This window comes from Populus alba, chromosome 13 (genome assembly GCF_005239225.2).
Source record: "Populus alba chromosome 13, ASM523922v2, whole genome shotgun sequence".
NCBI lineage: Eukaryota > Viridiplantae > Streptophyta > Magnoliopsida > Malpighiales > Salicaceae > Populus > Populus alba.
The window spans coordinates 15,855,317-15,878,355 of NC_133296.1; the positions used below are offsets into that span (position 1 = coordinate 15,855,317).

Consider the following 23,039-nt stretch of genomic DNA (forward strand, 5'->3'; position numbering starts at 1 on the left):
ATTTTTACTTAAAGAGATGTATTAAAAAATAATATAAATTATATATTAAAATTTTATATAAACTTAAATTATTAGGTTGAAATGGTTTTTTTAACATCAATATAATAAATGAAACAAAACCTAATACGTTCTAGCCTGGTCATGATTAGACAATTAATAAAGTACAGAATCAATTGTTAGCTCAACCATTATACACCACCGGTCAGCCCATGGGGACCAATCAATTCTTCGTGGTAGAAAATAAAATACAAGATCAAATATTCATTTCCCAGCATATGATTAAATCTCACGGTGTAGAAAATCTCAGGAAAGCTAGGGTAAGGTTGAAATTTGGTTTAGGGTTTGGTGAAATGAGGAGAGGTTATGATGTTATGTTTTCTGTTATTGGTCCAGTTATTAAAAATGTTAGAAAATAGTTTTAACCCTAAAGTCCATGGGCTTGACAATTTTTAATTATAACCCTATGTTTTCTGTGTGTCGTACGTTAGTTATCAGGATTGGATTTCTGCAATATTTACGTGTGACGTACGTTAGTCATTAGGATTGGTAACAATTTTTTTTTAACTAGTTTGTAACAATTAGGCTTTCTCCAATATTTATATTCAAACAATGTCTTTGTTTTTTAATTAAAAAAATTTATGATATTCTAAAAACAATGCATTCTTTTCTTATACTAAAAATTAGTTTAAAATTTCACTCGCTGTGGAAAACTTGTAACAAACTAGTTGATTTTTATAAAATTTAAATTTTGTCTAGTTATAAAATTCAACCCAAGATAAAAGCTGGGGTGATAGGTTAGGAAGATCCAACAAGATAAAGTCTAGATTTTTTGCTAAAAGGATCAAAACAAAGTTTTTTGATCAAATTATTAAAAAAAAAAAAAAAAAAAAAAACCAATGAGTTGTAGGCCAAACTGGGATTTACAACTATGGATTTAACTTCTTTCTTTAATCAAAGGGTTTGAACTTGAATATCTACCATTGGTGTGGATTTGGATTTGAAGTGATACTTGAAAACGAAGAGGGAATTACATAATAATCTTATAAAATTCAAATACCAAAAAATATTAACAATTAAATTAATTAAAATTCATTAATTAAACCCCACTTACGTAATACATGAGATACACATCCAACTAAATTTGCTTTCAATGAAGGGATTTTGTAAGACTATCACGTACTCTATAGATATAGGGCTTTGGTGAAAAAAGCATGGATTGTCAAGGAGTAGCATTCAATTTTTAAACATCCTACCTACGGTAGTTCTTACTTGTTTGTCAAACAGATTAACTATATATATATATATATATATATATATATAAACATCAATCAAGGCACCGATCAATTCATAAAGCACCTTTTCCACTAAATTAGGTGATGAAATTGAAATAGGAGGCCAGACCAGTCTGCTCAAGCAACTTCTTGTCGTCTTCCTTAACTCCCTCCCCAAAAATTTCTTTGGAAAATACATCATCAGGGACACCTGTAAACCCAGAATCCCATAGATCTTAATGAATTAGGTAGGCCGACAACTGATTTGCAATAGCATGATCTTGCACCCGAAGTGGAAACTTTATACACATAGATAAGTGTTCCCTCATAACAATGTTCTTTGCCCGTTCAATTGAGACAGTTTCCATAGTAATCTGACAGCAACTTTCCGAGATATCATCTACCCAGATGATACCAGGGTGGTGATACTCACGTCATACTACCGATATCGGTTAAATCATTGGATTCCAATATAGAAAAAATGACACCTTAAATTCAAATCTAAGAAGACAATTGACACCTGCCTGAATCAACAGCATGAGTACACCAAAAGAAAATTAATTTGAAGCAAATAAAAAGAAGCAATTTTTTTCAAAAATACTTTTAAAATTCAAAAACAAATAGAGCCAAATTAAAGTAGAATACATCAAATTTTGACTTCCAGACAGGACTTTTCAGGTTCACCGATGTGCACGCAACATTAAGTAAAAAGTAACAAAAGATACATTGCAAAAAAGAATACATAAAGAGAACAAAGACACAAACCTGTTCTGTGTAAAAATTGAAAGAATATCCAAATAAATTGTGAAAATCTGGCACAAAATTTCCAAAACCGCTCAAACAGAACTGGCTGGCCACGATGGAGGCTGACAACAATCTGGCAGGGAAATCTCATGGTAAACTACGAGTCCAAAGAGAGCATCAGTGCAGAGCTTGAACAATCCATTCAACTCTTTCGTTGTTGACAAGTAGCGCAGAAATTCCAGATCAGATGCAGCTCCCAAAGCTGAAGCAAAATACCTGCTGATCAGGGGAAACACATAAAGCAAAACACACTTTATATTTGAGCTATCTGCTGATTCAACGCCTGAAATGACTTGATTTTTGACTCGCAAATATTAAGAAACTGGGACAATAATGCAGAGTCCCCGGTCACAATCTTCCTTGCAACATCAAGGGGACTCCATGTCTTCAATTCTTGGGAGATCCGATCACCAAGTTCAGCCTCATTTATTGATGGAATTAAACTTTCCAGAACATGGAAAACACGCCCAGGCCCTTCATCTTGTTCCTTTTTCCTAAGAGAGGAAAGTATAATTTCCACACTCTCATTCTCTGGTCTGTCAATCTGACCTCTGATCCATTTTGCAACCTCCTTAACTATATCACATAAAGACTGGATTGAATCCCTAATGTCATTAAACACCAGAGATGAATGCTGGTCCACAGGCCCACCTTTCTTCTTTTTCTTTCCAGATGGAAGAGATGATCGAACACAAGATTGAATCACAAGACCATGCCAGGCCAATGGCTCTGTAACCAATTGCACTAAAATTGGAAGATCAACCCTTGGCGAGCAAATAAGAGACTCCATGGATTTGATCTTCTCTGAAATATATTTCACCAGCAAAGTATCCACTACATACCAAATACCACGACCATGCTGATCACCGTTAGGCTGTAAGGGCTCGTGGGAATTCAAATTCCAAGCATTCAAAAAGACAGCAAAGTTTATCCAGTCAATCTCGTCTGAACCAAAAGCCTGTGTCAAATCCAAAAATTAAAATGCATCCAAGTTCTTGTGGTATTTAAGTGATCCATATTGGGCGACTTGAATAAAAGCAAGCTAGTGATCACCAGTAACTAATCTTTTTTAAAGATGACAATTTTAACAAAAAGCACATGCTTTATAAGATATATTAACTTGGTGTGCATCTAAAGGAATGGAAAAACGATAAAGACAACCTGCCTAACACAGAAATGCTTTCACACTTACAACAATGTGTCTCATACCTATAGCACCTCATCTGAATGTGAATCAGAATTATACCAACCACATCAACAAGAATATCATGAAAAATAATAGAGAGCAGTAAGAAAAGGCAAGGAATAAGATTGACAGCACAAGTATACCTCAAAGGATTTTACACCACTGGAAACACCCATAACCACTTCAACTGCATCACTTAAAGAAAAGCCTAACATCTTTGCATGGCGCTCAAGCAAAAACTTAAACTCTGAGGAGATTTTTGACCCAGATATGGACCCATTTTCTTCAACACTCTCCTTAAGTGATGCTGAAGCACTGTGAATAGACAGATAAATCATCCGAGGGAGAAGGGATTTCTTTTCAATAACTCCACGCACATTTTCTTCCCTTTCCTTTGTCTATATTCAAGTAAAAAAAAAAAAAAACATAAAGGGCATTAGGAACACACAGAAAGTCCATTAAGTATATGGATTGCTATTGCCAAATATTACATACAAAAGCAAATCAATGAATGAAGTTCCTTACCAAGTTTTCCTTGGGACAATATGATACTCCTTCAAATGGACCTGGGAAATCAATTGTTTCAACATACAAGAGAATTCATAGAGAGACAGGAAATAAGAAAACACCACTGTTACCCAAACCATCATAGCTTCTTCAATGCCACTGAACATAATGTGGTTTTAGAGATGTAGTTATTAAGAAACAAAGACCACATGACTAACCTAAGAGATAATTTTTCTCTGTAGTTGGTGTCCACCAAGGCCGTGATTGGAAATCTTCATTGAATGTCAAGGTTTTGGATCCAATCTCATTGGAGAGCTCAACAAAGTGAACCCCGCCATTCAAGTTTTCAAGAACAACCTGAAAGACAGCATATTCATCAGACACAAAGGTATGGTATTGAAACAGATAAAAGTGGTACATACCTCTTCTTCTTCAATGTTATCTGCCTTTTGTTTTAGCTGTAGAATGGGTGTCTCAACCCTTGCTACTAAATACTGATTAGATCGTTGCAATCGCTCCTTGAATTGAACAAACTCTATTACCTGAAATACAAAGAAACAGGATTGTCTTGAATCTTGATTACACAAATCTATTTCAATACCATATCCCCTTCAATATAAGGGCATGTTACCAGATTTATTGGGAGAAAGAAAGGTACAGAACAAATGTTTTAGAAGGATAAAGGCAATGACCAAAAAGTGCAGAAAGCAGTCATCCACAGGTAGACAATAGAATCAAGTAATTGGAAAGATAGCCACACGCAATGAACTGGCTAACAATTCCAGGAACATCTAAGATTCATTTTAAAAAAGAAACTCGCCTTAAATTTTTAACACAGAACAAAAATAATTATATTGATAATGTGGCATACTTTAGAATAGTTTCTGTGGCGATAAGCAAGGAATGTCAGATCTGCAGATTCCCTGAAGTGGTCATCCATAAACCTGAGATAATCTTTCAGCAGATTATTTAAATCCCCCCAAAGAGGAGATACCAACATCTGCGGCAAGATGTGATGAGAAACAGTTTCCATCAGAATATTCTTCACGTCCAAAGATTTATACCTACACAGAGATTTAGAGAGCTGCTTTAGACCTTAGGAAAACCAAAGTGATTTGATGAGTATAAAAGGGGGGAAGAATAACCAAGTGGCTAGACAGAATTTGAAATACAAACCAAAAGGTAACTTAATTTCATCAACTAACAATGTGAAATATATATTAACGTATGTTACCACTCATAAGCTAATGAAATTGCACCCAGGTGTGAATACAAGTGTAGCAACAAGATCTTGTACTGCCATATATATCTGCCAAATACGACCAAACACAAAAATTAGTTTCAAGAATGTGAAGTTCCCAACACAGCAAACAGTTTCCAGAAGAAAACAAATGGTTTCGCATGCATAGCACTTGTATCCACTAATCCTTTATTTGTTTTCCTCCAAAACACTCAATACATGCTTTCTTCTCATTCATCAAGCAGAATTTCTAGTGCCAATTAAATGTGTTCAAGGTGGCACAGATGTAATATAACCCACCCCCACCAAAGCCTAAATCATTATAAAGATTTGGAACTCTTAAAATGCCATGTTTGAAATTACAATACAATATCAGCAGTGAAAAAATATCTTACCTTCGAATAGTCAGGCCAAACTCCAAAACCATAATTGCCTCTATGAAGTAGCCAAGATGTCTTGTACGCCAGAATAGCTATTTAAAAAGAAAGGGAAAGAAAAAACAAAAAAAAAAATGCAATGAATATATATATGAGCATAACCTCAAAGAGAACAATACAGTAGTCAGTTAAATAAAGAAAATCTTGTAACTAGCAAACCAATTCATGAAACAAGTTCTGGAATAATGCAAGAGCACGCCCGCACACACACTAACCTAGACATCAACTTTTAGCAGTGTCACCTCCATAATTAGGCAACAACGAGGTAATGAGCATCAGAGTATACACTTCTTAAGAACAAGATAGGATCATGTCAAAATATCCCACAACAAAAATTTTCTTAAGTCAAATAACCAATATTTCATGGACTAAAGGAGACTTGTTGCACCATCTAGGGTAAAGTCCTTCTTAAGAAATCATAAAACCGATCCTCATATCCAGGCATCTACCAGTACATATGTGTCCACACATCTGATCCCAAAAAATGAAAGTATGAATTGAGATACCTGAACCAACACATTGCACACCATAGATAGCAGCTCTTCACCATGCATGCTCTCTTGTGGATCCAAATCCTTTGAAAGTGGAAGACTTTTACAATACATCTCCACCATTTGTACAGCACAGCCTTCAAGTTCTGAAGAAGCATGGATGAAGTTAATATCATTGAATAAAAAAAAAATAATAGCATTGAATAAAAAGCCAATTTAATTAGAATGAAACACATTACAAGGAACAAAGAAAATGAAGTAGACTACATAACTGGGAACCTTCTACCAAAAAAGAGTTTGCAGGAGACTCAGAAAATAAAGAGGATGCATTGCTGAACACCACAATTTAAAAGAGAAAAACATGATGGAGATTTATGTTTCTGATCACTCTTATGCCATTATGAGGCATTTAAATCCGATGCATGGCTACAAAATACAAAATACAAGTGTATAGAGCTACACCCAGGGGTTGTGCAGTTTGGATGTGCAAAACATTGTGTGTAGGGTGAGCAAGTGTATGTGTGCAAAAGAAACAAAAGAAACGCGCACCAAGCACAGGGAGCTTATACATGTTCCCAGCCAACTCCTGAATTTTGAAAATCGTGATTGACTTTCCAAGCACTTTAGTTGGTGCAGTCGCAGAGGAGTCCAAAGTTTTTATCAACTTTGCAAGAAACTCCGTCTTTTTATCTGGAGTTAAGACTTGCAGAAATGCCTCAACATCAGAACTGAAGCTTGCTAAGTGACCAAACCTGCATTAAAAAAAAGGACTTCAGCTTAGATGGTCCAAAACTTTCAATGATTTTGCCTATAATTCTTACAAAAAAGACCACCAACATAAAGGAATACCAGAAACTTTTTGTAAGAACTGAGAATTTCTTTGAAGCATACAAATGACTGACAAATGGTTGTGAGGATGAGATAAATTGTTCATCTAGTCTTGACTTCATATCCATTATTTGCCAAACACAGAAACAAAAATATTTTGGATGATTACAGGCTTCGTGCACAATTACACTCAGCAGCTAGTTCCACACAAGTTGGGAAGAAAAGAAAGAGTTACATACTTGAGGAAATATAGCATTAGAGCCTCCACAATATCATCATCATTGCCCTTTCCATGTAATCGCTTCCTCCTCTCAATTTCAAGAGTTGCCAAGTATGGACACCTAATAAAATCATTACTGGTGTCTACTTGTAATTTTTTCACAAAAGCTAATGAAGTCGATATTCGAGAATGAAACTGCAAATCCAATTTGCAAAAATCAAAATCTGCATAAAAAGTTATAAAAAGATCTGCAAGTACGCAGATACGACAGAAAATACAAACTACATATAAAATTGAAGGGTAGTAAATATGCACCACTTCATCTGCCAATTGAGAGACTTTGCAATCCTCGGGTTTTGGGGGATTAATTGGATCATTGTTGGTTCCCTTGCTCCAGCTGCTGCCATCCTCCAGCAAACAGCCTAGATAATGTAGGAAACACTCCCAATCATCAGGGCTGCCAGACAAATCAAACAAGATTAACAGCTAAAAAAATATACGTCCTCAAATGAAATGACCAAAATAGAAAATTTCTGGATTGGAAACAGGAAACAATTAGATGCATCACAATCTCTAGCAACGAGTTTCAACTACTCAATGTTCTACAGCAGTCAAACTTTAGCAAATGCCATGCTGGTGTGTGTAATTTGAACATGCAGGTGAGCAAGCAAATTCATAGTAATCCCGAAAGAAAATAAAAGGTGGCTAACAAGCAGCAAGGGGGGGAGTATGGATTATCTATCATATGGGAATGCTTTAAAAACAGTCAGGTGATCCATATAAGGGCAACAGCAAACTTTCAGCCTCATCGACACTAGGGCAGAATTCAAAATAAGGTGTCAGGCTCCTAGTTGCAAATTCTATTCCTAAAGGACCTAGAAATTAGTTATCTGAAGCTATGAAAAGGCTATTTTCATTGAAAAAATGTAAAATCTCCACAATAGGAGTATCAGAATAATAATTCCATGACTTCTAAAAACTTGCTATGAGCTTCGAAATGTGGGTTTCCAATAACTGGCTGTTTTCACAAACTATCCCATCTGCTAAAGCAAACAGCTTGTTTTCCCTCTACGATTACAAGAGGCTATTCATTTTTCCTGCATAATGCAACTGCAGCCTGTTTGATATCATGGTTCACTAATCCACGACTTATACGTCACAGCTGTCCTATTCAGAACATCCTAAACAAATCAATCAAACCCAAATCTAACCATAACACCTAAAAATAAAGAAAGAAAATTAACAGAGGCTAATAATGCAGCTAGAGAAGAAATAAACAGCTGAAAATGAAAAGAAGAGAGAGAGAGAGAATTTTCCTGGTTCTTTTATTACAATTTACAACACATGACGTAACACTATATTATCTAAGTTGTGTGATCTTAGCTGCCTCAGTTGGTGATAAAGATCTCAAAACTGAATTCTTGAAAGAAAACTGTCACGCGCATACCATAGTTCTAAAATCTTCTGATATATGTTGGCACTTGTAGCATAGTCACCTGACCGAGCAAGAAGCCTCCCCTGTCAACTTAAAGTCAAAGAGTACCAGGTTGATAAGGAAACCAACAAGTAAAAAGAAAGAAGTTCCAAGAAAATGCATGCAAGACAGCAAGAGATAATGTGTTCTAAATTTCTATAGCAACGAAGTTGCATGAAAACTTAAATGTTGGAAACAAAATGATCAAAGGAAACTGTTTATATATATATAGAAAAGTAGGACAAGGTGAAAGTGCAACCAAAACCATGAGCATAAATGATTAAGCCTTCATTAGGATTCATTTGAATGAGCAGGTGTTATTTATCAGCAGAAAAGCATATGTGGCCTATAGTATTATACAGGCATGCCCCTTTCAGTATCCAAAACTTGATAGTCATTATGCTAAGAATTCAAGTTTACATGGCATAATAATCCTCATAAAGTTGTGTGGAAGTTCCACTTCAACTCTGTAGTGGAATGTAAGTCACAGGTCATCTAGTTTGTTTGCACCTAGTTCCATTTTAACAAATCTCATTTTCCATTCTAACTTTCTTTTATAATACCTCTTTAGTCTTGCCCATAATAACTCACCTTTAATTTACTAGCCAAGTTCAGTTTCTCATCCCAAAAACAATGAAGAAATATAATAGCTACACAGAAAATCCATAAGATGTGCATTATCTTAAGTATAAATTCAAAAATGTAAAATAGTACTCTATTGTCAACAGAAGTACTTTTAAGATAAAAAAACCAAGACATAATGTTTCAGAAAATACCTGTATACGTAGCTTATCAACTTCAATCATTAATAGTGATCCCAATTGCCCCGAGAGAATTTCCAATGCATCACCATACTTTTCTTGTTGTTCTAATATGGAAATATAGACCATAAGAGCTGCAACAGAGTTTTTACACAATCAGAGAGGAGATCATTAATGAATGCTAGTTGTTCAAATTTTGGCAACAGATATGGAACTCACCTTCAGGCTCATGCAAGCTGTGGGAAGCTACATGCTTCTTAAGTAAACCTTCAGCTAGCATTGCTAGTTTCTCTCCTCCATTGCCACAAAATACCTGCAAGAAGATCATAGCAAACAAAATAAGCAGCAAAACAAGACATTCCACCCAGGCAAGAAGTGTTTTCAATAAACAAGCATTCTAAGGGCTGCACATGGGTTGCATGTGGAAAGACAGCAAGAAGCTTCTTAAGAGAAATGCTGTTTAGTTTTTTACCCTTTCATGACAGAAATGGACAATAACCAAATACATAAATTATACACTATGCCAGGACCCATTCTATGGAGATCAATTCACAGAAGTAGAACAGATAAAACAAATGCTAGATAAACAATGAATTAGGTTACTAGGCAACACAATCCAGAACACCAAGAGAAAAAAGGTTACAAGTGCAACCCCACCTGGGCAGCATCAACCTTTTTCTGTTGGGATGGAAAAAAAAACAAGAAGAAAAGAGAGCAAAGGAATGAGGGACAAGAATGGAGATATCACCTTAATTATTGCTTCAGATAACTAAGTGTTCAATTACAAACTTAGATTACATTGAGTCCATGGATAAAGTACCAGGAACTGGCATCTTGACATCTAAAATTGATCCACTAGGTAAAGAAACAGAGTACCATGATGATGATTTAACCGAAAAAGTTTTTTCATGTACATCCAGCAAAAGTTCAGGTAACTCCACTGTAAAGCTGACATCCACAATAAGTACATTGTGAGATGGATGACCAAAAGAATGAGAATGTAATTTGGCTTTGACAAGTGTTAAATCGGAGGACAGAGATCAGATCATAATGGCCTTAGTTTCAGATATTAACTCGCTAAAAAAATAAAAAGAAGGAAAATCTAATACTCCAAGCCCTTAATTTGTCAACATCAAGATTGCTTAGGTGTTCATGTTCCCAGTGAAGCAGTTGGGTGTCCATAAATAACTTGCAAGAGGCAATGAAGGACAAGTTGCTCACAGCATAGATCATAATCTCCCTACAATCTCCCTACAAACTACCCCATGCACACCAATATGTTATTTGTAAATGGCAAAGCCAAGTTAGCCAACAGTCACATTTTGTACCATTTACAGTTCTCAAAGTCTTTAAGTGAAAATGTGAGATGCATGCATGAGCTCCCAATTTTATATCCTTTTTTTTAAAAAAAAGGGATTGCAGTGCTTCGAATCTGAAACCAGATCAGACTGTTGAACCACTGCAACCTTTAACAGATTCGATCTTGGCTTTGCATACTGCAGGTTTTTGGAGCAATCTAAACTGCATGCAAGGATTTTCTTAAGAATTTGTTTTGCTTAAAAAATATCTTGTTCAACACACGTGTCTTCAATTATATTGCATTGTTAAAAGATTTATGGTTACATTCGTCCAGCAAGTAACCTCATCTGTTCATTCCTTTTCTCAATTTTGAATGTTCTGTGTTAGCAGTAATCTAATCAGGCATGATTGCAGACGTTCAAAACTTAACTAAGAGCATGCCAACAACAGCAACAAAGCATTAATCACAAATTGTACGGAGCCAGCTATAAGGATCCTTTGATGCCAATCCACCTCAATATCAAGATTTTGAGCATACAAATTTTCCAAATTCTAAGGTTGCAAGACATGAAGCGAGGGTGATATTCATCAGTTAAATCAATGAGCCTTTCACCATAACACCGATAAAAGCCAATTTCCATATATAAAACCAATAGCTTATAATAATATATGCACTATGCACACACAATGTGACAAGAAATGATAGTAGCTTCAAAAATAAATACTATAAAATAACAAGCACATGCTTAACAATATACAAGAAGGGAAGGCTGCTATGACCTGTAATTGGATGCTACAAACTGCCCAGAGCAAAAACCTCTCTTCACCAACAAGCTTATACATTTTGATGGCTGTCTGCCAGATGATGACATCATAGTTAGAAAGCATTAGCCTAATTGTCCCACAATCTGCATCAAGCAGATGTCAAGACATAGCAATGAAGTTCACATATATCATACAAGAAAAAGAACACTAACCTGCTGCTGCTTCACAAATAAATACTCACGAACATAACAATTGAAAAGTCCCATCATTAGTTCCAAATTGCTTGGAAATTTACTGCAAGCATACTCATAGCATCCAGTAGCCAAATCCACTGATTATATTTCAAGGGTAAAAAAAAATTAGAGTCTTCCGATATAATGTATAAAAACAGAGAATCTCGGAGCAGTAAAGATATACTAACAGCGATCAAGCCGTTGAAAAACAATCTGCAATGTACTGAGAGTTAGATCATCCATTAACAAGGAATCATTCTTGTATAAAAGCTCCTTTGCATTTAAGCAAACTGATAATGCCTCATCAGATTTACCCATCCTTTCCAAGATGAGTGATTTTAGCGCCTGCATCACCAGAACACATCAATTACTCCAAATAACCCACCATTTCAATTCTAATACAATAAACAACATACACCATAACTCTAAAAGTAATTAACTCTAACTATTCCCCAACTAATCCCTCTATCATAAAAACCACATGCTCAAAACCAAACACTAAAGAAGCAAGATTTATAAACATTATAAACAACTGGGATGGCAGCACGACAAGCATTCGCCACTTAATCCCCGGATAAAAAAATGACCAAATGTCTGCACATACATACACGCGCAGGCACAAGTACACCTTGCAAATTTGCTCAGACAACAAATAACTGAAAAAACTACAGCTAATTATGTCAGTTACAAGAGAAAAAAAAACTCAAAGCTAACACCCCAAGCAGAATCCAATTAGCAAAAGTAAACACGCAAAATCACTTCACTTTACAGTAATTAGCAATCAAGAGCTGAGTCAGTCTAAGAAATATTTGAAGTCTTACGAGTGCGTAAGGTGAATTAGGGCATTTAGCGAGGAGTGAAGTGGAGTGTTTAAGCGCATTCTTGAACTGACGAGAATCGATTGCATCCCAAATCGGTCTCACTCGCCGTTCCGGTATCCCTCCGGCTAACCCAAACTTCGATGCCATTGAAGCTTTTTCTCTTTTCTCGAAAAAAAATAGGGTTTATTAGCTAGGGTTTCAAAAATTTATTTCTCTGTGTGTAAGAGATCAGCTGACTGACTTTTTTGGTTTCTGTTTGGAGGATATGGTTGTTTTTCAAATGGAAGGAAACCTAGCCAATGAATGGGGGTGTTTGGATACGGGACTGGAAGGGGACTGGACTGGTATGTGATGGTCTTACGCCTGGTTTGGCTGGGCTTTCGTTGATCAACTAACAAATTTTATGGACCATAGTATTTTAAATCAAAGGCTCAGAATATGCTTTGGAATTACTTTACAGTGTGGTTATGATTATAATTGCTTTTTAAATAATTTTTTATATTAAAATATATTTTAATAATATTTTTTTATTTTTAAAAAATTATTTTTAACAGCAACACATCAAAATGATTTGAAAATACTAAAAATATATTAATTTAAAATTAATAAAAAAAATTTAATTTTTTTCAAAAACACTTTTAAAATACAAAAACAAACAAGTCATTCGAATACACCATGTCATTTTTTTTCTTAATGCATGTCGTTGCTTGATTAGGCTGAGGCTACAATGTTTGGTCTTATTATTTTATTATTTATTTTTTTATTTAAAAAATAATGTATTAGTTGATATTTTTGTGATAATTTTTATATTTTAATTTGTTTGTAATGTTTTTTTTTTTTTTGTAATGATATTGAATATGTTTAGTTTTTTAAGAGTAGTGTATAATTTATCTATGATTTTTTTTTATATGCGTGTTGGTTTTTATTGCAAATTTCATGTATTTTTCTATTATATTGGTTTCTATTACAAATTTTATGTATTTTTCTATTAAAAATTTATTTTGATAGAGAAATCATTAAACACAGCAAGGTAAATTATCTGTGTTGCGATGTTAAATATTGTAATCTTCATTTGTCATTTAATTTTTTTACAGCATCTTAGTATTAGGTTGATGTTTTGTTTTGCAATCATGTCTATTTTTTTATCATTAAGTTAAATAAAATCTAGTTTTAGGGAAAAAAATTTATAACCCCACTAGAGTCCATACCCTGGTTCACAAATTTAGCGTACTAGCCCAGGTTACCCTAATGCATAGGCTTGACGAGTTCACCCACTGGCCAAATACGTATTTTTGGTTTTTAGTTCATTAATTGTTTTTAATAGTTTTTTTTTCTTGATTTTATCCTTCAATATTTGATTGGTTAAGAAATAAATTACATGGTTTATTTATTCTTTGCTTTCTTTAGGGTTATTATTGTCTCAAATAAGTTTTTATTTTTAGGTTGGTTCTCAATTTTATAATCATATATTTTTATCATATAATTAAATATATATATATATATATTATAAAAAAATAAATTATTAAATTCAATGGAGTCCACGACACAATTTTGCTTGGAGAACGATATTAATCTAATTTGTCATTGTCTCGATAGTTTTTGTGAAAAAAAAATTTCATCTTGAAGTTTTGTTAAAAACTAAGCCATGTTTTTACCAGCTATTAAAATTGTATTTTAATTATGAAATCAATCAATTTAATTTGGGTCAACTCCAGCATAATTTAGTTTAAAACTCGAGTTATGTAAAGAATTAAGTTATAAGATTTCAAGATTAACCCATAAAGCCAGGTTTAATAACATAATAAAAAAATTATTCACAATCTTATTATTTTCTTACATTTTAAAATTTAGACAATTTGTCTAACTCGCAACGGAATGCGGACCAATAAACTAGTCATCATTATATGACATCCTTACACTTACATGCTTGTATTATTTTAAGAGGAAATAGATATTTTAAAGAGTGTTTAATTGATAAAGATTGATAATGGAGATTTAGTGTCCTCTTGTTGTTGAGGTTGAACATGTTTTTTTGTTAAAATTTAATTTTTTTATTTTCAATTAATTTTTTTAATATTTTTAAATTGTGTCATTGTACTAATATCAAAAACAAATTTTTTTTTTAAATTACTATTTTAATTATGTGGCACGTGTGCGGCGTCGTGACGAATCTTCTACTCTCGATATTGTACTAGTCTGGCAAATATGGAAGATAAAAAATTCTTGTCTTTTATTAGTTGAAAGCGGGAATAAGAGACGCCACTTAGTATTTTGATCACTAGAAATCTTAACTGATCTTAGAGATCGAGCACTGGTTACGTAAATGAAAAGTATTAATACTCCAAATGCGCCTTACCTAAGGTAAGCTACATTGTTTAATTATCTAATATATGCTAATTAAGAAAAATCATCATCAGTAAAAAGATCCTTATATTATTGGGCAAAAATTCTAATTGTTGTAATATCTATAAAAGAACTACCTTTTTAATACCAGAAATATGTTTTATGTATAAATTCGTTATCCCTGGTACTAAACAAAACAAAATATTTTTTTAGTTTTTTTTGAAATATTGGTCTAGTTCTCATGGCTTTAATAAACTGGTTATTAAAGTCAAAATGCATGTTAGAACATATTTTGAATTTTTGTTGTATGAAAATATGATATGATTTTTTTTTAGAGACTTGGTCGTATGCAAAAAAGAAAGATTTTTTTTTTTTTGTTTTTATAATTTTCTTTTTCGCAACATTTTAGAGAAAGCTAACATTTTAATATCGAATTTGTATCTTTACGATATAAAAATACAAACCAATATTAAGCAAAATTTAGTGGAAAAATACGCGGGAAAATCATACATTTTTTTAAAAAACTTTTGAATTTTTTTTGAATTGGCTGGACTTGGCCTGCTCATTTTGGGCTGGGGCGGACTTGTCCTGCTCAGTGAACAGTGGAGCACTCTCCCCTGTTCACATGCAACATGAACAGTGGAAGAGCCAGGGACGACGAAAGAGAAGAAGTTGACCTAACAATAATGGCGGTGTTGGTGTTGCAGCGGCAGGCGGTGGAGGTGTAGAGGAAGAATCACGTGGCGGACGAGGAATTCCAGACCGTGGTTCTTCTTCGTTTCTCACTCTATTTTCCTATGTTTTCTTCTTCTCCTTGTTTTTGTTCTCTTGCTTCTACGTTTCTTCTTCGGTCTCTATTGATGGCGGTGTTGCTGTTGATGGCGGTGCTGCTAGTGCTAGTAGTGGCGGACTGGGAAGCTGAGGGTGGCTGGTAGTTCTTTTTTCTATGTTTTCAATGACCTCTATTTATGCCCCCTCTCATTTTCTTTGTTTTGTTTCGGTTTCTTCTCTATTTTTCTCCCCAAAACCTCTCCTTTGTTCCTCTTTGTTTCCCATAAACAATTCCCCAGTTCCCTTTATTTTTTTTCTTCGTCTGTTCGTTCCCTCTTTGTTTTTTGTTGTGCTTTGTTTTTTTTTTTTTTCTCTAAATTGTCCATATTTGTCTCTTCTCTCTATACTTTCCTCCCTTTTTTTCTTCTTTGCCTCTTGGCATTTATAGGTAGTGGGAGAGAGGATCACCCTGCCCTATCCTGTCATGGTGCAGGGTAGGGTGGCATGGGGCGGCTCCTGCCTTTACAGAGCATGGTTTTCCTTTTCTTTTGATGTGGTGATAGGGTAAGGAGACATGAGTTGCATTAATGGTGGCAGTATATTTGATGTTGCTTGTCAGGATTTGTGCAAGTTGGAGGGGAAGACAATGAAATAGGCGTTGCAGGGGAACAAAATATCTTCTTCCCTTGCCTCTGGGTGTGCAGGGGAAGGAGGAGAATAGTGTTGTTTAAAACGATACTGTTTCAATTTTTTTTGGAGGTTGGGAAAAAAATTAAATTTAAAAAATAACTCTAAAATAAAATATAACAATATATACTTAAATAAAAATAATTTAAAAAATAATTTTTATCATAACATTAAACACTCCTCCTCTGGAGTGGATGGAGGCATAACTCAAATGAAGTTGGACCTCCAAAAGAGGATCCCACACCGTTTAATTTACTCACCTTACCAGTTATTATTATTTATAAGATGATGTGCTCAAGCATGACTGCCATATACCACCATGATCATTGACAACCACCATGAATAAATGCGTTGGTTTGACAATATGAAAAATAAACAAGCGAGCTGTTCGAAATATTTTTTTTGGAGCATCAAGTGGTTTTCCTAGACGCAATTGACCAGTCCATAGAGAGAGACAGCTTCCTCATTTTCAAACGACTCTCCCTCCACTTCCCCACCCCTGGCCTCCTCGCTGTCGGGTCCATCGAACCTTCCTTTCGGTACTTCCTCTTGACCCATCTCCACAAGTCACGAGACCCACTTGCTTTCAGATAAATAAAAGAAAAAAAACTCTAAAAAGAAGTTCTGACCAGGGAAAATTACACTCAAACCTTCCAATTTTGGTATACGTTTTTATTAAGTACTTTTTCTACTGGAAATTTCAATTACATCACCCATATATCATAATTGATGCAATGCCAACATTCCATTACCTTATAAATGTTCATATCATGTGCATCATATTTTCCTAAAAAATATAGTAATTTGAGATTTTTTAAAAATTCTCAAATATTCACTCAAATAACCAAAGAATATATATATATAAAGAAAATTTTAAATTAGGTATCTCGAAAATCATAAACTCTAGTAACTCTATGCTAATAACTTAAAGTGATATATTTTTATAAAATAATTACTAAAATATTTAGCTCATTTTTATGGAAATAATAAATTATTTTTAATACATCATGTGTTAAAGGTTTTTTTTCTTTTAATATTGAAAAAAATTTAAACCAACTTTTATATGCTGAAATCAAAGTCTTTTCTCATTTTGATTCTATATAGACTACACACGGCCAAAGGCGTATATTTATAAATACAAAACTTGATTCCCTTCTAAACCAAAGATTCAAGGATTTATCACCGTGAGCTGAAATTAAAACTTCCAAAGATGAGAGTCCAAATTGAAACCCATATTATAATTAAAGGATCTTAATTGAGTTTTGCCGAAAGAATAAAAGGGCAAAAAATAATAAAAAAAACAAATTATTTAATTACCAAAATTGCCACTCAAGAATCTCTTTTCTTTTCTTTTTATCCACGTCTGCCGTCCCGTCACTCTCATTCTCTACTCTCTCTCCTCCCTTTAAAACTTGAAAGTACAAACCGCGTTTTCCAAGGACATTCCCGTCATTGCACCACCCACCCTCCCTCCTTTATTCCCTTCTTCTTGTTGTTCTTCTTCAAAACTGCAACCACCGCTCCCTTCAAACCTCCAGAACGCAGCCGTTTAATGCGCTTGCGAACCCTAAACAGTCAAACACAACCTTAAAAAATGGCGGCAGAGAACGGAGAGGAGAAGCTGATCGCTGTAGCACGTCACATAGCGAAAACGCTAGGCAACAACGAGTCAATGGCTGACGATATTTTGCAAATCTTCTCAAAGTTCGACGGTCGTTTTTCTAGAGAGAAATTGGCCGATAAACTGACAACAGCAGGACAAGAAGAAGACCCTAGAGCTCTTGATCATACTATCAAGTCCTTAGAGCGTCAGATCTCGCAGTACGTCGCCGCCGACCACCCGATCTGGTCTGACTCTGCTGACTCCTCCGCCTTCCTTGACTGCGTCGACGAGTTAATTTCAACTGTGCGTGGACTCTCCGCCTCCAGTTCCGCCGGAACGTATTTGGCACGAGCTGAGGATCTTCTTCAGCAGACTATGTTTCGGCTGGAAGAAGAGTTCCGTCTCTTAATTGAACGTGGTGGTGAGTCTTTTGAAACTACTAGATCTTATAATAACGGTAACGGAGAGTTAACGGAGGATAATAGTAATTTATTGTTTGATGATTCTGACGAAGATGATCATGACTATAGTGATAGTGAAATTCCGGTAGCGCAACGGTTAAGTAATTATGACGTCATAATTGATGCATTGCCGTCGGGGATTATTAACGATTTGCATGAGATAGCGAAGAGGATGGTGGTTTCGGGGTCTGGTAAAGAGTGTTCACACGTGTATAGTAGTTTCCGTAGGGAGTTCTTGGAAGAAAGCCTGTCGAGGTTAGGTTTAGGGAAATTGAGCAATGAAGAAGTGCAAAAGATGCAATGGCAAGAATTGGAGGATGAAATTGATAAGTGGATAAAAGCGGCAAATGTTTCCCTTCGGATTTTGTTTCCAAGTGAGAGGAGGTTGTGTGATCGGGTGTTTTATGGGTTGGGTTCGGGGAGTGACTTATCATTTATGGAGGTTTGTAGGGGGGCTGTGGTTCAGATTTTGAATTTTGCGGATGCGATTGCGATAGGGAGTAGGTCGCCTGAGAGGTTGTTTAAGGTTTTGGATTTGTTTGAAACGATGAGGGATTTGATGCCGGAGTTTGAGTTTAATTTTAGTGATCAGTATTGTTTGGTTCTCAGGAATGATGCGTTGGGGATATGGAAGAGGTTAGGGGAGGCGATAAGGGGGATTTTTATGGAGTTGGAGAATTTGATTAGGCGGGATCCAGCTAAAGCTCCCGTGCCTCGTGGAGGGCTTCATCCAATCACACGATATGTGATGAATTATTTACGTGCTGCGTGTAGGTCAAGAGAGTCGTTAGAGCTGGTCTTCGAGGAGAGTGTGAATGTTGTTCCATCAAAGGATTCTACTTTGTCTTCATTGTCGGTTCAAATGACATGGATTATGGAGTTGTTGGAGAGTAATTTGGAAGTGAAGGCAAAGATTTATGGGGATACTGCCTTGTGTTCTGTTTTCTTGATGAATAATGAGAGGTACATCGTGCAAAAAGTGAAGGATAGTGAATTGGGTTTGCTGCTTGGGGATGATTGGATAAGGAAACACACTGCAAAAATCAAGCAATACCTTTCGAGTTATCAGAGAAGTTCCTGGAATAAACTTTTGGGGGTATTGAGGGCAGATAGTAGCCCTGTGGCTGCTAATGTTGGAGGAAAGTCCATGTCTATGAAAGACAGGATTAAGGCATTTAATTCTCAGTTTGAGGAAATTTATAAATCTCACTCCCAGTGGATCATATTTGATGAGCAGCTAAGAAATGAGCTGAGGAACTCTTTATACAATCTAGTGATGCCAGCTTATAGAAACTTCATTGCAAGGTTTCAAAATGCTCCGGATGTTGGGAGGCATGCCGATAGGTATATTAAGTACACTCTGGAGGATATTGGTACCCAGATTAACGAGTTGTTTGAGGGAGTGAATGGATCTGCAGGTGGCAGGAAATGAAGGTAAGCCACTGCTTGTTGTACTATTCTGTATGAACTAGAGGAAAGTTTGTGAATTTTGGTGTTGTATGGATGTAATTAATGATTGTAGCCCTTAACTAGATATTTGAATGTGTTCATCACATTTTATTTTGCCTTTACCTTTGTCAATGAAAATTATGGATGCATGCTATGATCAATCAAGATGGTGTTCTGATTCCCATATGAATTGTATTTTTGTTTTTCTCTTTCTATGATCAAGGCTATTATACATTTGATTATAGCTATTACATGGAAACCAGCTTTTTGCTGTTAATCTTATACCTAAACCCAATCGTTGTATGCTGTCAGCTATCTATTCCGGCCTTGCATAACCTCACTTGTACACACTGGTAACTTGTAAATAGTGGAATATCCAATTGAAAAGTAAACTACTTTTTAAATAAATATGGGTTAAGTTTAGGTATATGATCTCGTATAAATTGTCAAAATACACTTGTCACTTGTCAGGGTTAAGCATTACAATTATTACCACAATATGATGGCTGCAAGTTCATATTTTACTCTTCTTCCAAGCTTGAAGTAGCATCCTTGTGATGAGTTGAAAACTGGCATTTTAGAGAGGCAGTGTTATTAGTTTGTTCCCACTTCTGGGGATGATGAATCGAGAGCTTGCTGAGAGCTGACGCTATTTATGCAAGCCCATTCCTTTCCAGAGTAGTAGTGAGGTTCGACTTTTGATTCATGATAGCAAATATTTGAAATTGATTATTAATTCGTGAATGAAGGATAATCTTTGCCAATGATTCAAATAGAAATTTCTTGTTTTATGCCCCTTCTGGGTGAGAAGTTAAATTAATGGAGGTGTTAACAACAGAAAACAATGATCATATAATAGCATTTGATTATCTCTCCTGCAACCTAGCAGTAAAAGTGGTCAGAAACCTCTCTTTGACAGTCAATTCCCTTTAATCTGTTGGTCTCCATGCCAAAAGTTTCTATGTTCAGAGTGATTAAATGAGTGTATTCCTTTGCCATAGCCTACCACCAGCACTGAATGTGATCTCTCCTTTTACCAATTGTAATGCTTATTACGGAATTGATGCATATCTTTTGATAAATTTTTTACTGAATTTTGCAAAAACTCACTATGCAATTCGGCTCCTTCCAGAATCGAGTGATAGGCAATTTTCTTTAACCTAGTGGCCGAGATCTAGAAGTGGTCATAAACCTTTCCATGATGGAAAATGGTCTTAATCTGTAGGTTCCCCCCAAGTCAAAGGAAATAGGTTCAGAGTTTTTAAATAGGCACAGCCCTTAGTCGTACTCTTACCATTAAAACCGAATTATTAGCTCACCTATCGTTGGATTACCCATTTGACTCTTTAAGCTGTTGCAAGTCTAATACTTTATCAGCGATAGCAAAGCATTACAATGAGATCTGATTGATAGTGCAAAGAAACATAGAATATCATCACTTGTTTCTCTTTTTAAAATTGCCCCCTTCTTTGTGGACTATGAAGTGTTTAAAAAGTTACAGTACAAGCTGAGAGAAGCTGTGATCATATGGGATTGAATCGGGAAATGAGATCTTTCACTAGATATTCGGTTAGGAACTTGTAGGCTGATTCACTTGGATGGATAGCATCCCAAAACATGAACTGAGAAGCATTTCCACATGTTGGTGTCGCTTTGTTACAGGTTGATCCTGTTTCAACAACCCCTGTTCCGCAGCACCCTTTATGTGTCTCGACAAAACCTGTTGTGTAACTTCAAATATTAGTAAACTAGGCTTAATGCAAGAGAGAGGCTCGAACCTAGGACCCCTTATGTAGATGCCGTTTGAGCTACAGGCTCATTTTCATTGGCTAGACCATGCTTAATTACATCAATGTATAGCAGACTGGACACAGTTCTACTAGCTCTATATACGACTTGTACGGTCTCTTTGTAAGTCAGTCGAGTCCTTGAGTCTGATCTTTAATTTCTAGTGTCCTGATGGCTAAAATTTTCTGAACATACATCAGCATTGGCATTGCTCAGTGTTTAAATGAAGTGGACCAACCGCGTTTGTTGTTTGGTGCAACCAAAGCATTAATTAGTCCAGCCTAGTAATTTAGTTTTTTCCATAATACATGTTATATTTTGTCAAAACAGCTAATCCCCTTTCTCCCCCCCGCCCTTTTTTTGAGAAGACAGCTTACCGTATTTTTGTGGCTGGGAAACCATGTCAGATAATGGGTCGTAAATGTCTGCATAGATAATTCTGCTTCCTGGAAGTGATGACTGCAATGGAGGTAGTAACCTTTTAAGTTTTTTATTATAGGCTTGACAATCTGAATTTTGATCTTCTAGACATGCTAGATTCCCTGAACTCCCATATCTTGTGACCATCTGAAGAGGCAAACACCCAATTGGAGGAAGGCCAGCAACCACCATTAAACGGCCTCCAAGATTGTACAGTTCCTGTGAACATTACCATCAGAAGTTACCTGAGAAAATGCCGGCAGTTTTATGCTTGAAAATACTAGAAATTGATTGTGCAAAGCTAGATAGATGCCTGCATTCATGCATACCTGCACAAAATTTTGTAAGGAACTCAGCAGAAAATCATGATAACCACTGATACTGTTGAACTGATACCGTCTTGTGGGTATATCATAATAGTTGTAAATCAAGTCATTAGTGCCTGAACTAACAATGATGAAAGCTCTGCCAAGTATCTTCTTGGCCTCTTCTTCTCCAACAATTCCCTTGAGCCTTGTAATATAGTTCTTGAATAACTCAAGTTGCTCGTACATTGGGATGACTCCGGTTGCTTCTGTCGTCATGTCGTCGTATCCTGATCCTGCCGAAGCAAAACACACGCCGGTGCGAATATCGTCATTGGTTAGGCTTGGACTGAGGACAGGCGGAACAGTTTCTTCCATCCCTAGGATGGTGGCTGCAAAGTCAGGAATGAGTTTTCCGTTAGAAAACCTCCCTGTAGGAACGTGGCCTGGAAAGTCTCGGCCATATGGTGGATGGTCACTTCTGAATACTGTCTTCACGTAGTTGTTGTTACCAGTATCAACCGTCGAATCGCCGAAGATAAGAATGCTGGAGAATTTGGGCAAGGTTGCAGCCCCGCTGAGGTTGCATATGGTCGCTAAAGTGAGGAAGAGGAGGGCTGGTGCCATTGTTGATTGATTAACATGGTGAGATTGCTTTGTACTTATAGAGAATAAGAGTACTGTTGTCTTTAGTAGTTGCATGCCTTATTTTTTTTTTAGTTTAATGTGGGTGTCCGACCCAGCTTGCGCGTACCTCGACTAATCTCACGGGCCCTGAAATTAACGATCATGTAAGCCTCCAGCTTGCATGCCCTTTTTACTTGTGAAGAAAATGGCTGAAATTAAACTCTCCCCAGCTACCTTGCCATGTAATA

The 23,039-nt window shown here is 35.8% G+C and overlaps 3 protein-coding genes across 3 annotated transcripts; 1 reads left to right on the plus strand and 2 right to left on the minus strand.

Moving 5' to 3' along the window:
* Positions 1-1,892: 1,892 nt before the first annotated feature.
* On the minus strand, positions 1,893-12,621 carry LOC118039495 (N-terminal acetyltransferase B complex auxiliary subunit NAA25). The gene is made up of 19 exons (XM_035046202.2): positions 12,338-12,621; positions 11,705-11,861; positions 11,496-11,614; positions 11,299-11,373; positions 9,439-9,532; positions 9,235-9,353; positions 8,432-8,502; positions 7,300-7,441; positions 7,004-7,179; positions 6,486-6,688; positions 5,952-6,082; positions 5,404-5,480; positions 5,003-5,077; positions 4,640-4,832; positions 4,191-4,310; positions 3,987-4,125; positions 3,787-3,827; positions 3,405-3,659; positions 1,893-3,033 (listed from the first exon to the last, which is right to left on the minus strand). Exons 1-19 carry the CDS (start codon positions 12,482-12,484, stop codon positions 2,329-2,331), a joined length of 3,039 nt encoding a protein of 1,012 aa, XP_034902093.1. The 5' UTR covers positions 12,485-12,621; the 3' UTR covers positions 1,893-2,328.
* Positions 12,622-17,571: 4,950 nt separating this feature from the next.
* Positions 17,572-19,812, plus strand: LOC118039493 (exocyst complex component EXO70B1). The gene has a single exon (XM_035046199.2). The coding sequence runs from the start codon at positions 17,733-17,735 to the stop codon at positions 19,632-19,634; it is 1,902 nt and encodes a 633-aa protein (XP_034902090.1). The 5' UTR covers positions 17,572-17,732; the 3' UTR covers positions 19,635-19,812.
* Positions 19,813-21,001: 1,189 nt separating this feature from the next.
* Positions 21,002-22,800, minus strand: LOC118039494 (GDSL esterase/lipase At2g31550). Its single transcript, XM_035046201.2, has 3 exons — positions 22,189-22,800; positions 21,817-22,078; positions 21,002-21,371 (listed from the first exon to the last, which is right to left on the minus strand). The coding sequence occupies exons 1-3, from the start codon at positions 22,789-22,791 to the stop codon at positions 21,175-21,177; spliced, it is 1,062 nt and encodes a 353-aa protein (XP_034902092.1). The 5' UTR covers positions 22,792-22,800; the 3' UTR covers positions 21,002-21,174.
* Positions 22,801-23,039: the final 239 nt, after the last annotated feature.

Excerpts from the sequence above, each read along its gene's own strand:
- LOC118039494 (XM_035046201.2), bottom strand. The coding sequence starts at position 22,791 with ATGGCACCAGCCCTCCTCTTCCTCACTTTAGCGACCATATGCAACCTC. Across the intron at positions 22,079-22,188 it reads CCTTACAAAATTTTGTGCAG|GAACTGTACAATCTTGGAGG; the intron begins GTATGCATGAAT and ends TAATGTTCACAG. Across the intron at positions 21,372-21,816 it reads TTCCCAGCCACAAAAATACG|GTTTTGTCGAGACACATAAA; the intron begins GTAAGCTGTCTT and ends GTTACACAACAG.
- LOC118039495 (XM_035046202.2), bottom strand. The coding sequence starts at position 12,484 with ATGGCATCGAAGTTTGGGTTAGCCGGAGGGATACCGGAACGGCGAGTG. Across the intron at positions 5,078-5,403 it reads TTTGGCCTGACTATTCGAAG|ATATATATGGCAGTACAAGA; the intron begins GTAAGATATTTT and ends CGTATTTGGCAG. Across the intron at positions 4,833-5,002 it reads ATTTCATTAGCTTATGAGTG|GTATAAATCTTTGGACGTGA; the intron begins GTAACATACGTT and ends ATCTCTGTGTAG.
- LOC118039493 (XM_035046199.2), top strand. The coding sequence starts at position 17,733 with ATGGCGGCAGAGAACGGAGAGGAGAAGCTGATCGCTGTAGCACGTCAC.